Source organism: Hypanus sabinus, chromosome 18 (assembly GCF_030144855.1).
Source record: "Hypanus sabinus isolate sHypSab1 chromosome 18, sHypSab1.hap1, whole genome shotgun sequence".
Taxonomy (NCBI): Eukaryota; Metazoa; Chordata; class Chondrichthyes; order Myliobatiformes; family Dasyatidae; genus Hypanus; species Hypanus sabinus.
Window position 1 is genome coordinate 17,958,050 of NC_082723.1, and position 15,009 is coordinate 17,973,058.

Genomic DNA, 15,009 nt, shown 5'->3' on the forward strand with positions numbered 1-15,009 from the left:
TTTAGTTAGTCTCTGAGAATTAAGGATGATTCACTTCCATTCCACTCTGTTTTGAGGTGGTCAATGACATCAGTGTGACATGCCCAAAGGATAGTTCAGGAGGTGGTGCTCTTTTTCTACATTTATTCAGGGCTTCTATGTAATCCCATATGTTCTTTCCCTTTTGAATTGCCAAGGGCAATAGTTTAAAAGAGTGTTTTGAGTAATAATTTTTCAATAATTTTCTCTGTTCATCTGGACTTTTCTTGATGTGACAGAACTCACTTCCCATTTTAGGAGGTTAGTATTGAGCACAATAATTACAATCACATGGTTCCTTTAGGTATGTAATTGGAATGTTTCAAATGATAATAAAGTTTGGCTGGAAGAGGACAAAAACATACTCCATGTTGAATTCAACACATTTATTGTACGTTTCTCTATTTGTTTGTTAGCTCTCTTCAACAGTTCTAGAAGGAATAATTTAAGCAAGTTAAAAAAAATTAAAAGAGTAATGGCAGACTTTCAAAATTGACATATCGAAATACAGATCTGACACTTTCTGAAGACCATACAGAAGGGAACTGAAAATAGAAATAAGCAAATATTAATGAACAAATGGCAAATAAATACAAAAAACACCTTTTTTGTACATGTTTAAATTGTAGAAGGATCAAAGCATGGAACAGATTAAAGATTATAAGTGGTGTAGCATCAGGAGACGTGGTTAGAATTGATATTTTGAACCCTTCTGAATGGTTATAGTACATAGAGATGAAGCCACTTTCTCCAAGTACTTCTCTATGTAGATCTCTACTTGGTCTCACTATTAACCATAAGCATTCTGCCTTATTTTCAGTAATGAATTATCATGAGAATAAATGTCTGCCAATCAGATATAATTTATTTTTTTGAATGCGCCATGGACCACAAGTGAAAATATGGATAGAACATTTGTAATTACACTACATTATGAGAAGTTTTTATACATATTAATCTTCTGACATTAGGACATTACCTAATTTGATTATGCAGACTGAGAGAAATAAATAAATGTTTATATAGTAATAAATTGGTTGCCAAAACTATTTGAGATTATCGCAATCTGCATTAACAACAATCTTAATTACAGTTGAAAAAAACCGCTTTCCTTGGCTGCATAGGTCTAGGGAAGACAACCTCCTGTCTCGCCAAACTTGTGAGACTGAGGCATGCTTGATCCCACCCAAAAACTCAGTTTGTGTGGATGCTATCATTTGCTACCGTTACAAATTAATGCCAAGAAATAAGACAGTATACAGCATACAATTAAAAGAATCATATTTATGAATTTTAACTGAAGGATTAGTAAAGAATAACAAAAAGAAAAGGGCCCATTCTAATTAAACAGTCAAAAGTGCACGTTGGAGCCCATATTGAACTTCTCTGTCACTCGTGCTAGTCCCTCGGTCAATGTGGAAGCACACACCACCTTCCAAACATTGTTCGCAATCCATCTTGAACAAACAGGTCTCCCACTGGATCGTATGCTACGACCAGTTCTGCCCAGTGTCTTCTTGCTTCATCTCCTCTCGAACAAAACAATATCCCAAGCCCAACCTTATTGTCCCTCACCAAGGAAACCTCCTGCTAATTGGATAGCACACATTCCACATTATCCCTTATCTTCAACAAAAAGCCAAACAGGCTGAAAGTGGAACAGCAGTTCTCACAGAGCCGCTAAATGAAATGCTTACAGCGTAGCAGTAAAGATGTGAACCAGGGCATTACACAGTCAAAAGAGAATTCACAAACAAGGACTCCAGAATGTAAACAACTATGTATTTCAGCAGCAATGTAAAAGGGGTGTAGCAAAAAAATGTGCGATCTACAGAAATAATGACAAGAGACATTACATTGGGAATAAAGTAACTAAGGCAAAACTATCTAAATTACCTGTATTTTCAAAAAGTGGTTTCTCAGGAGGAACCACAAACTGCTGGAGGAATGCAGTGGATTAAGCAGAATCTTTTGGACGTGGGGGAGATGTTGACATTTCGGACTGAAAATTCAGTACTCAAAAATCAGTACTGAAAAGGATGTTAGAGAAAATAGGGTTTCTGGTGCTGAATTATTAGACAGAGGATTCAACAATAGTCTGAAATAAAGGTATCAAGTTGTTGGTTATTAGTGGCACTCAGTTATTTAAAATTAATGTTAATTACTTTGATGTATCCAAAGTTTCCTGATGATACACTCTTAGAGGGTAAAAAAACTTCAAAAATGGCACAAAAAGTCTTAAGAGGTATAAAAGGAAGTTAAACAGATGGGCAAGAAATTGCAGATAGAGCAAAGTTTATTCATTTAGACAAAGAACAGAAATTTTATTTTATGAAGTTAGTAAACGTTGGTGGGCAGAGGAATCTTGGGGAGGCAATTCATGAATTAGAAAGTAATCAAGCAGTTACAATGAACAACTAGAAAAGGAAAACGTTCTGATGAAGTTTCCTTTCTCCTCTAACATTGACTCTACTTCTCTTCCCACAGATGTTGTCTTATCAGCAGAGTGCTTCCAGTATTTTCTGTTTTTTTTAATATAGATAAACAGTATAACTGGCATTTTTGCAAGGTCATTAGACTACAAAATTTAAAAAATCTTTGAGATTATGCCAGGGTCTGGCAAGACTTTATTTGGAGTACTGTGCAGTCTTAGTTTCTACCTATATGGGTGCACTTGCCTTGAAGTAAGTGAAGAGTAGACTGATTCCTGTGTGGGAACCAAAAGTATGACTCGTTTATAGTCACTGAGTTTGGGAGGGCATGAGAGGTGATCTCATTGAGATGGGCAGGTGCCAAGGAACAGCTTCCTCTAGTTAGGGTGTCCAAAGTTAGGACACATGAGTTATTTGAGGGAGGTGGGGAGAGGGAGGAAGTGTGCAAGGAGAGATACGAATATTAATAGCTAAAGAGGAACTTTATCTCTTATACGGTTGTTGGTCAGATAGTTGAGATGAGCAAGGTCAAGATAATTTTATTTGGAAACTAAGGCAATTATGTGATTTGGAGATCTGCCAGAGTGTAAAAACCACAGGATTAGTCAGAGATTAAATAAATGGAGGAACACATGGCCCCATACTACTTATATTTCTCATAAACATAAGAAGTCTGCAGGTGCTGGAAATCCAAAGCAACACACACTAAATGCTGGAGGAACTCAGCAGGTCAGTACCATCCGTGAAAATGAATAAGCAGCATTTTGGGCAGAGACCCTTCTTCAGGGCTGGAAAGGAAGGGGTTAGAAACCAGAATGAAAAGCTGGGGGAGGAGGAAGGAGGATAGCTAGAAGATGATAGGTGAAGCCAGACTCTATGGGATAATCACTGAACTTTCCTTGTCCTACTCCACTCTTGTAGAATTTCTTCTGCCTTGCTGAGTGTTGTGTTCTCCTGAAGATTTGAAAAACAGGGAAAATAAATTCAGCAGCTTCTGTGCGACACATTTCCTTAAATTTCCTTCTGCTTAATCATTTGGCATCTGGATTGAAATGCCATACAAATAGAGAGATGAAATGCTTTTGCAATATAATGATAAACATCCAACAATGTACAGGTGCCCTTAAATTAACTGCAAGGCACCAAGGTAGTATAGTAATGAGAAACACCAAGCTATGTTATCTCTAATATTCCAAGGTAGAGCATGCATGGAAACTGAATTCAAATAGAATCTTTTTTTAAAACCAAACTTTGCCTATAATTTGAAAAAAAGATCAACTTAACAAGAATTTGTCAATTTTAAAAATCACAATAAAAAAGTAAATTATGAAAAGATGCAGTTTTTGTTTTTACATTGCAGTCCACACAACTGCTAGACATGCAAAAACACTTTTTATAATGAAAATATTTTGAATGTAGTCATTGTGGCAATGAAAAAACTTGGCAGCCAATTTCAATATACAAGAATTCTAATAACAGCACTGAAATAACTAATACCTGTCTTTAATGATGTATGTTGGAGGGGATGTTTTGGAAAAGGCTTTAAACTCTTCTATTTCAACCTGAATGGTGCCATAATATCCAACTGAGAGACAGCTTTTCCATTTAGTATCTTATCTGACAGGCAATACATGTAATACTCTGAGCACTGCACTGAATTCCAGGCCCAAGTCTTTGTATACGACCCAGAACACATGACTTGCCAATTTAAAGGTGTAAGTGTTACTGTGTAGCGGTGTGCTACACGCAGCGCTAAAATTACGACACGGAGTCGGTAACTGCAGTCGAAGGAAAAAACTTTATTCGAAAACTTCAGCCTCACTTTTAAGCCTCTGTCAACCGGCCCCCATGGCGCAGAGGCTCCAAAGCTCTGTGCTCACAAACCCCCGTAGGCTATCTAATTGTGAGTCGGTTTGGATATGCTAGGAAATGGGTCGCCACATAACCCCCCCCCAGAACCGGCGATACACCCCCCAATGTCCACAGTCTGGGCCAGAACCTGCTTGGGAGGTCGGCCTCTGCGCCGAGGCGCCGGAAACTCGGAAACTCGCCAGGTCCACATGGGCCGGTTTGAGGCGGTCCACCGTGAAAACCTCCTCTTTCCCCCCAACGTCCAGCACGAACGTGGACCCGTTGTTCCGGAGCACCATAAACGGCCCCTCGTATGGCCGCTGCAGCGGTGGCCGATGCCTGCCCCTTCGTACAAACACAAACTTACAGTTCTGTAGGTCTTTGGGTACGCAGGTCGGGTGCCGCCCGTGCTGTGAAGTGGGTATGGGGGCCAGGTTACCGAGCTTCTCGCGTAGTCTGCCCAGGACTGCTGCGGGATCTTCCTCTTGCCCCCTTGGGGCTGGTAGGAACTCCCCGGGGACGACCAGGGGTGCGCCGTATACCAACTCGGCCGACGAGGCGTGCAGGTCGTCCTTGGGCGCTGTGCGGATGCCGAGTAGGACCCAGGGAAGCTCGTCCGCCCAGTTGGCTCCTCGCAGGCGGGCCATGAGGGCCGACTTCAGGTGACGGTGGAAACGCTCCACTAGCCCGTTCGACTGTGGGTGGTAGGCAGTTGTGTGGTGCAGCTGAGTCCCCAAAAGGCTGGCCATAGCTGACCACAGGCTGGAGGTGAACTGGGCGCCTCTGTCGGAGGTAATGTGGGCTGGTACACCAAAGCGAGATATCCAGGTGGCGATCAGGGCTCGGGCGCAAGATTCGGAGGTGGTGTCGGTGAGCGGGACCGCCTCTGGCCATCTTGTGAACCGGTCCACGATAGTCAGGAGGTAACGCGCTCCGCGCGACACTGGCAGGGGGCCCACGATATCCACATGAATGTGGTCGAAACGCCGGTGGGCGGGATGGAACTGCTGCGGTGGGGCTTTGGTGTGCCGCTGCACCTTGGCCGTCTGGCAGTGCATGCACATTCTGGCCCATTCACTGACCTGTTTGCGGAGTCCGTGCCAAACGAACCTGCTGGAAACCATCCGGACAGTTGTCCGGATGGAGGGATGCGCCAAGTTATGAATGGAGTCGAAAACGCGGCGCCGCCATGCTGTCGGGACGACTGGACAGGGCTGGCCGGTGGCGACGTCACAGAGTAGGGTCCTCTCACCCGGGCCCACGGGGAGGTCCTGGAGCTGCAAACCGGAGACTGCGGTTCTGTAACTCGGAATCTCCTCATCCGCCTGCTGGGCCTCTGCCAGTGCCTCAAAGTCTACCCCTTGGGAAAGGGCATGAACGGTAGGGCGAGAGAGCGCATCCGCCACGACATTGTCCTTACCCGAGACGTGCCGGACATCCGTCGTGTATTCAGAGATGTAGGACAGGTGGCGTTGCTGGCGGGATGACCAGGGGTCGGATGCTTTCGTAAACGCAAAGGTAAGCGGTTTGTGGTCCGTGAACGCGGTGAAGGGCCGACCTTCTAGGAAGTACCTGAAATGCCGGATTGCCAGGTAGAGCGCCAACTGTTCCCGGTCGAAAGCACTGTACTTAAGCTCGGGTGGTCGCAGGTGTTTGCTGAAAAACGCCAGGGGTTGCCAGCGACCTGCGATGAGCTGCTCCAGCACCCCACCGACTGCCGTGTTTGATGCGTCCACTGTGAGGGCGGTAGGGGTGACCATTCTGGGATGTACTAGCATTGCGGCGTCCGCCAAAGCTTCCTTCGTTTGAACGAAAGCGGCGGCGGACTCCTCGTCCCAGGTAATGTCCTTGCTCGGACCCGACATCAGGGCGAACAGGGGGCGCATGATCCGGGCAGCTGAAGGGAGGAAGCGGCGGTAGAAATTGACCATACCTACGAATTCCTGAAGGCCTTTGATCGTGGTGGGTCGGGGGAAGTGGCGGACCGCATCTACCTTAGCGGGCAGAGGGGTTGCCCCGTCTTTAGTAATCCTGTGGCCCAGGAAGTCAATGGTATCGAGTCCGAACTGGCATTTGGCGGGGTTGATTGTAAGACCGTACTCACTCAGTCGGGCGCAGAGTTGACGGAGGTGGGACAGATGCTCCTGACGACTGCCGCTGGCTATGAGGATGTCATCCAAATAGATGAACGCGAAGTCCAGGTCCCGTCCCACCGTGTCCATTAACCGCTGGAACGTCTGTGCAGCGTTCTTCAGGCCGAACGGCATGCGGAGGAACTCGAAAAGGCCGAAAGGGGTGATGAGAGCCGTTTTGGGGACGTCGTCAGGATGCATCGGGATTTGATGGTATCCCCGGACGAGATCTACCTTGGAGAAGATCCGTGCGCCGTGCAGGTTTGCTGCAAAGTCCTGAATGTGCGGCACAGGGTAGCGGTCCGGTGTGGTAGCCTCGTTCAGCCTGCGGTAGACACCGCACGGTCTCCAGCCCCCCGTCACTTTGGGCACCATGTGCAGGGGGGAGGCCCATGGGCTGTCGGACCGCCGGATGATCCCCAATTCCTCCATCCTCTGGAACTCCTCCTTCGCCAGTCGGAGCTTGTCCGGGGGAAGCCGCCGAGCACGGGCATGGAGGGGTGGTCCCTGGGTCGGGATGTGGTGCTGTACGCCGTGCCTGGGCATGGCCGCTGTGAACTGCGGTGCCAGAACCAATGGGAACTCCGCCAGGACCCTGGTGAAGTCGTTGTCGGACAGAGTGATGGAGCCGAGGTGAGGGGCTGGCAACTGGGCTGCACCCAGGGAGAACGTCTGAAAGGTCTCGGCGTGTACCAGTCTCTTCCTGGGCAGGTCGACCAGTAGGCTGTGAGCCCACAAAAAATCCGCACCCAGAAGCGGTTGGGCTACGGCGGCCAGTGTGAAGTCCCACTTGAACTGGCTGGAGCCGAACTGTAGCTGCACCTGACAGGTGCCATAGGTCCTTACGGTGCTGCCATTCACGGCCCTCAGGGGGGGACCCGGTGCCCTGCTGCGGGTGTCGTAACTCGTCGGAGGTAAAACGCTGATCTCAGCCCCAGTATCGACCAAAAACCGGCGTCCCGACCTTCTATCCCACACATACAGGAGGCTATCCCGATGGCCAGCTGCCGTAGCCATCAGCGGCGGCTGGCCCTGGCGTTTCCCGGGAACTTGCAGGGCGGGCGACAACGGCGGGCTTCTGCGCCCCACCGCTGGTGGTAGAAGCACCAGTGTTCATTGGGCCAGGGGTTGGCGGGCTCTGCGGCTGGGCCTGGACTGGTTTGCTGCTGGGAGCGTGGCTGGGTGATCTGTGCGATGGACGCCCCGCTCACCTTTTTGGCGTTCCACAGCAAGTCCGCCCGGGCTGCCACCTTCCGGGGGTCACTGAAATCCGCGTCGGACAGCAGCAGGCGTATGTCCTCGGGCAGCTGCTCCAGGAATGCCTGCTCAAACATGAGGCATGTGTGTCCGTCGGCCAGAGACAACATCTCATTCATTAAAGCCGATGGAGGTCTGTCGCCCAAGCCATCCAGGTGCAGTAAACGGGCAGCCCGCTCGCGCCGTGAGAGTCCGAAAGTCCTGAGGAGCAGGGCTTTGAATTCCGTGTACTTGCCGTCTGCCGGGGGCGACTGTACGAACTCCGCGACCTGGGCTGCTGTGTCCTGGTCGAGGGAGCTCACCACGTAGTAGTAGCGGGTGTCTTCTGAGGTGATCTGGCGAACGTGGAATTGGGCTTCGGCTTGCTGGAACCATTGGTCCGGGCGCTGTGTCCAGAAACCTGGCAGTTTCAACGAAACCGCATGAACAGAGGCGGCGGCAGTCATTTCTGGTCCAAAAATCGTTTGGACCGTCGGGGTCACCAATTGTAGCGGTGTGCTACACGCAGCGCTAAAATTACGACACGGAGTCGGTAACTGCAGTCGAGGGAAAAAACTTTATTCGAAAACTTCAGCCTCACTTTTAAGCCTCTGTCAACCGGCCCCCCATGGCGCAGAGGCTCCAAAGCTCTGTGCTCGCAAACCCCCGTAGGCTATCTAATTGTGAGTCGGTTCGGATACGCTAGGAAATGGGTCGCCACAACTGAATCTTATCTGAGCTGCTCCATAATCTTGGTTAAAGCAACTGCAGTTGCATAATTTTCTCAGTAAAGTTTGTTTACAATACACAGAGAGGGAAAAAAATTACTTACCTGGCTACAGAGTCTTTATTAAAATTGTGTATTAGAATTTGTATATTTTGGGGGGGGGGGGGGGGAGGGAAGGATGACAGTTTAAACCACACTAGAAAAACACTGAAGTCTCGAGCAGATTTCAAATTTTCACTAACTAAAAATTATGGACTATCCATTATATCTTACTGCACACCAGGTTTACTTATTATAAATTCAACAAGTAATATCCAAACTAAGTTGTTTTCTGTTTACCACAGCATAAAGCACAGGCATGTTAATGTCATCAACAAATGTTTTGAGAGGCTGGTCAATGACTACATCTGCAGCATGCTACCACCCACACTGGACCCCTAAAATTCACCTATAGACACAACTGATCGACTGATGACACAATAGCCACAGCTCTACACACCATCCTTACACTTTTGGAGAAGAAGGCTCTTATGTGAGAATGCTGTTCTTGGACTACAGTTCAGCATTCAACACCATAATTCCTTCCAGGCTTGACAAGAAACTCAGAGAACTCGGCCTTCAGCCCGCATTGTGCAGCTAGATCCTGGACCTCCTGTCAAATTGCCGGCAGGTGTTAAGTGGGCTCTTTCACCTCTGCCCTTGACCCTCAACACAAGTGCCCCTCAGAGCTGTGTCATAAGCCCCCTCCTTTACTCTCTATACCAATGACTGTGTCGCTACCCACAGCTCCAATCTACTAATTAAATTTGCTGACGATACTACATTGATCAGCCTTATCCCAAATAATAACAAGGCAGCCTACAGAGAATAAGTCATCACTCTGACATAATGGTGTCAAGAAAACAACCTCTCCCTCAATGTTACAAAAACACTGAGGTTGTGGACTACAGGAGGAACAGAGGCAGGCTAACCCCTATTGACATCAATGAATCTAGGGTTGAGAGGGTGAACAGCTTCAAGTTCTTCAGCATACTTATCACCGAGCATCTCACGTGGTCTGTACATCCCGGCTGTGTGGTGAAAAAGGCACAACAGTTTGGTATGGGTCTGGAAGTCCTAAGAACTTTCTACAGGGACACAATTGAGAGCATCCTGATTGGCTGCATCACTGCCTGGTATGGAAACTGTATTCCCCTCAATCAGAGGACTCTGCAGAGAGTGGTGTGGACAGCCAGCGCATCTGTAGATGTGAACTTCCCACTATCAGGACATTTACAAAGACAGGTGTGAAAAAAGGGCCTGAAGGATCACTGGGGACCCGAGTCACCCCAACCACAAACTGTTCCAGCTGCTACCATCCGGGAAACAATACCACAGCATTAAAGCCAGGACCAATGTGCTCCAGGACAGCTTCTTCCACCAGGCCATCAGACTGATTAATTCATGCTGATACAATTGTACTTCAATGCTATATTGTCAGTCCTGTTGTACATACTGTTTATTACAAATGACTATAATTTGCTCATTGCGCATTCAGATGGAGATGTAACATAAAGATTTTTACTCCTCATGTATGTGAAGGATGTAAGTATTAGAGTCAATTCAATTGGATTCAATTTAATCCAACTCATTATTCCTACTATAGCTTACCTTAACAAAACAAAATCGTACGAAATTCTTAGTGTTATTTTTGCTATCAGAAGAGTAGAAAGCAGACACTGGAATTGTGGCCAAACCCTATGAAAAAACAACAGCAGAAAAATGTTTTCACAAAGCTACTAATAAAGTTAGATTCCACAGCTCGAGCACTAAATTTCTCAATGGTCCAGCTATCCCTGAAGTTAGAAGCTATAACACAAGTCTCTTCTTTTAATAGGGAGAGACTGGACAATGTTGATATTAAAACCATAAGACATAGGAGCAGAATTAGGCCATTTGGCCCATCGAGTCTGGTCTGTCACTCAATCATGGCTGATCCTTTTCTCCCCTCCTTAAACCCATTTCCCAGACTTCTCCCTGTGTCTTAAACTATCAATTTCTGCCTTAAATACATCCAGTGACCTGGCCTCCATAGCTGCCTGTGGTAACAAAGTCCACAAATTTACCACCCTCTGGCTAAAGAAATTTCTCCACACCTGTTTTAAATGGACACCCCTCTACCCTGAGGCTGTGCCCTCTTGTAGTAGACTCCCCCACCATGGAGACTCCCCCATCCTTTCCACATCTACTCTATCTAGGTTTTTTAACATTCGAAAGGTTGCAATGAGATCCCCCTCATCCTTACAAGTTCCAGCGAATACAGACCCAGTGCTAAACATTCTTTGTCTGATAACCCTTTCATTCCTGGTACTGTATCATTCTTGTGAATTGCCTCTGGACCTCCTCCAATGCCAGTACATCTTTTCTAAGATGAAGAGCCCAAAACTGTTCACAATACTTAAGATGTAGCCTCACGAGTGCATTTTAAGCTTCAGCATCACATCCCTGCTCTTGTATTCAAGACTTTTTGAAATGAATATTAACATTGCATTTGCCTTCCTCATCACCAACTCAACCACAAGCTAACCTTTAGGGTGTTTCTGCACAAAGACTCCCAGTCCCTTGGCATCTCTGATTTTTGGATTTTCTCCCCGTTTAGAAAATAGCCTCACACATTTTTTCCAACATTTTATTTCATTTGCCACTTTCTTGCCCATTCTCCTAATCTGTCTGTCCTTCTACAGCTTACCTGTTCCTTAACACAACCTGCCCCTCCATCAATCTTCGTATCATCTGCAAACTTGGCAAAAAGCCATCAATTTTATCATTAAATTACTGATATACAGCATAGAAAGAAATGATCCCAACACCAACCCCTATGGAACACCACTAGTCATTGCTAGTCAACCAGACAAGGATCCTTTTATTCCTACTCGCTGCCTCCTACCAGTCAACTAATGCTCTAACCATATTAGTAACTTTCCTGTAATACCAAGGGCTCTTAACTTGCTAAGCATTCTCATGTGTGGCACCTTGTCAAAGGCCTTTTGAAAATCCAAATATCCACTGTGTCCCCTTTATCTATTCTACATGTAATCTCCTCAAAGAATATCAATAGGTTCATCAGGCAAGATTTTCCCTTAAAGAAACCATGCTGACTTTGTCCTGTGTCACCAAGTACTCCATAATCTCACCTGTAACAAATGACTCCAACATCTTTGCAATCACTGAGGTCAGGCAAACTGATCTATAATTTCCTTTCTACTGCCTTCCTCCTTTCTTAAAGAGTGGGGTGACATTTGCAGTTTTCCAGTCCTCTGGCACCATGCCAGAGTCCACTGATTTTTGAAAGATCATTGCTAATGCTCCACAATCTCTACCAATACCTCTTTCAGAACCCTAGGGTACAGTTCATGTGGTCCAGGTGACTTATGTACCATTAGGTCCCTCAGCTTTTTGTGCACTTTAACCCTTGTAATAGTAGCTGCACTCATTTCTCTTCCTTCACACACTACAACATCTGGGACACTGCTAGTGCCTTTCTCAGTGAAGCCTGATGCACAATACTCATTTAGCTCATCAGCCATTTCCTTGTCCCCGTTAATATTTCTCCGGCCTCATTTTCTAGCGATCATATTTCCACTCTCATCTCTCTTTTATTTTTTACATACTTGAAAAAGGATTTATTATCCACTTTGATATTGTTTGCTGGCTTGCTTTCATATTTCATCTTTTCCCTTCTAAAGATTCTTTTAGTTGCTCTCTGTAGGTTTTTAAAAGCTTCCCAATCCTCCGTCTTCCCACTGAGTTTTGCCTTGTTGTATGCCCTCTCTTTTGCTTTTATATAGCTTTGACTTCTCATGCAAAGTCACAAACAGTAAGGTTGTGTGTGGTGGTAATAATCTTCTGAGGTGAGTCTATTTCAATGCGAGGAGTATTGTAGGGAAGGCAGATGAGCTGAGGGCTTGGATTGACAAATGGAATTATGACATCACAGCCATTACTGAAATTTGGCTACAGGAGGGTCAGGACTGGCAGCTCAATATTCCAGGGTTCCGATGTTTCAGACGTGATAGAGGCACAGGGATGAAGGGTTGGGGGGGTGGCTTTGCTAGTCAGGGAAAATATTACAGCAGTGCTTCCACAGGACAGATTAGAGGGCTTGTCTACTGAGGCCATATGGGTGGAGCTGAGAAACAGGAAAGGTATGACCATATTAATAGGGTTGTATTATAGACCACCCAATAGCGAGAATTGGAGGAGCAAAACTGCAGAGTGATAACAGACAACTGCAGGAGACAGAAAGTTGTGATTGTAGGGGATTTTAATTTTCCACACATTGATTGGGACTCCCATACTATTAAAGGTCTAGATGGGTTAGAGTTTGTGAAGTGTGTTCAGGAAAGTTTTCCAAATCAATATATAGATGTATCAACTAGGGAGGATGCAATATTAGATCTCCTATTAAGAAATTAGTTAGGGCAGGTGACGGAAGCATGTGTAGGGGAACACATTTGTTCCAGTGATCATAACGTCATTAGTTTCAACTTGATGGATAAAGATAGATCTAGTCCTCGGGTTGAAGTTCTAAACTGGAAAAAGGCCAAATTTGAAGAAATGAGAAAGGATCTAAAAAGTGTAGATTGGGACAGGTTGTTCTCTGGCAAGGATGTGATTGGTAAGTGGGAGGCCTTCAAAGGGAAATTTTGAGAGTGCAGAGTTTGTATGTTCCTGTCAGGGTTAAAGACAAAATGAATAAGGATAAAGAACCTTGGTTCTCAAGGGATATTGGAGCTCTGATAAAGAAGAGAGAGATGTATAACATGTATAGGCAACAGGGAGGAAATAAGATGCTTGAGGAGTATAAAAAGAGTAAGAAAATACTTAAGAAAGAAATCAGGAGGGCTATCGGAAGACATGAGGTTGCTTTGGCAGTCAGGATGAAGGATAATCCTAAGAGCTTCTACAGGTATGTTAAGAGCAAAAGGATAAGTAAGGGATAAAATTGGTCCTCTTGAAGATCAGAGTGGTCGGCTATATATGGAACCAAAAGATGTGGGAGGGATATTGAATGGGCTTTTTTGCATCTGTATTTACTAAAGAAACTGGAATGGAGTCTATGGAAACAAGGCAAATAAGTAGGGAGGTCATGGAACTTATACAGATTAAAGAGGAGGAGGTGCTTGCTGATTTGAGGCAAATCAGAGTAGATAAATCCCCAGGACCTGACAGGGTATTCCCTCGGACCTTGAAGGAGACTAGTGTTGAAATTGCAGGGGCCCTGGCATAAATATTTAAAATGTCGATTTCCACGGGTCAGGTGCCAGAGGATTGGAGGATAGCTCATGTAGTTCCGCTGTTTAAAAAGGCTCTAAAAGTAAGCCGGGAAATTATAGGCCGGTAAGTTTGACATCGGTAGTATGTAAATTATTGGAAGGAATACTAAGAGATAGGATCTACATGGATAGACAGGGACTTATTAGAAAAAGTCAGCATGGCTTTGTGCGTGGTAGGTCATGTTTAACCAATCTAATAGAGTTTTTCGAGGAAGTTACCAGGAAAGTGGATGAAGGGATGTTGTATACATAGACTTCAGTAAAGCCTTTGACAAGGTCCCGCATGGGAGGTTGGTTAGGAAGATTCAGTTGCTAGGTACACGTGGAGAGGTAGTAAATTGGATTAGACATTGGCTCAATGGAAGAAGCCAGAGAGTGGTAGTGGAGGATTGCTACTCTGAATGGAGGCCTATGACTAGTGGTGTGCCACAGGGATTAGTGCTGGGTCCATTGTTATTTGTCATCTGTATCAATGATCTGGATGATGGACGTCATGTGATGATGTAGGATCGAGACGTGGAAATCCAGCTCTCCTGTAAAAAACTAATAAATTAATGTTTAAGTGAAGAAAAGTTAGTAAATATTTTCTAAAAATTACGTCTAAACTACTCAGGATTTTCCTTAGATATGCCTCCTAAACAGACAAAGAAGAAATCTACTACTTTGAAGACAGAACAAGCTGGGCCGACCACCATGAAGAAGCCTCGGACTCAAGTGCATCTCACCTCCGACGATACAGAACAGGAATTGGCGGCAACATCAACAGTCTCCAAGAAGGAACAACAGGAACTACGCATGCGCGAAGGAAAGGTCATGCACAAACATGAGCAATTTGAACTACAAATCCCAGCTACGAGTAGAAGTGGAAGTGAAAATGAACCCGAGGTGGATTCAGATTCTCTGGAACATACAGATGAAGTTGAGGAGGTAAAAGAAGAACAACAGGAAGAGGTTGAAGGTGGAAGATATTCTGGAGACATAAGAGAAGCTTTGGCACAAATAATGCATGAATTAAAAGAATTAAAGACATTAAAAATAATAAAAGATATTAAAAATATGAAGACTATGTTTGATAAAATGGTGAAAAAACAGGAAAAAATGGACAAGAAAGTTAAAAAGCTGGAAGAAATAACGGGAGACACTATTGATAGAGTGAATAAAATGGAAGATAATATTCTTGCCTGGACATCAGAAAGAAAATGACTGTTGGAAAAAATAGACGAGCTTGAAACTTTTAGTAGAAGAAATAATATTAAAATTGTTGGTCTTAAAGAAGGGATAGAGGGAGAGGATCCAAT

The 15,009-nt window shown here is 45.2% G+C and overlaps 1 protein-coding gene across 8 annotated transcripts in view; it reads right to left on the bottom strand.

The window, feature by feature from the left end:
* Nucleotides 1-389: 389 nt before the first annotated feature.
* LOC132407370 (kynurenine--oxoglutarate transaminase 3-like) overlaps nt 390-15,009 on the bottom strand; it is a 108,943-nt gene continuing 94,323 nt past the window's right edge. For all 8 annotated transcript variants that reach the window (XM_059993753.1, XM_059993759.1, XM_059993755.1 and 5 more), the window contains 2 exons: nt 10,047-10,133; nt 390-3,404 (listed from right to left, as the gene is read on the bottom strand). In XM_059993753.1, the coding sequence (XP_059849736.1) occupies nt 3,336-3,404; nt 10,047-10,133 (156 nt within the window). In that variant the 3' untranslated portion in view covers nt 390-3,335. The remainder of the gene's footprint in view (nt 3,405-10,046; nt 10,134-15,009) is intronic.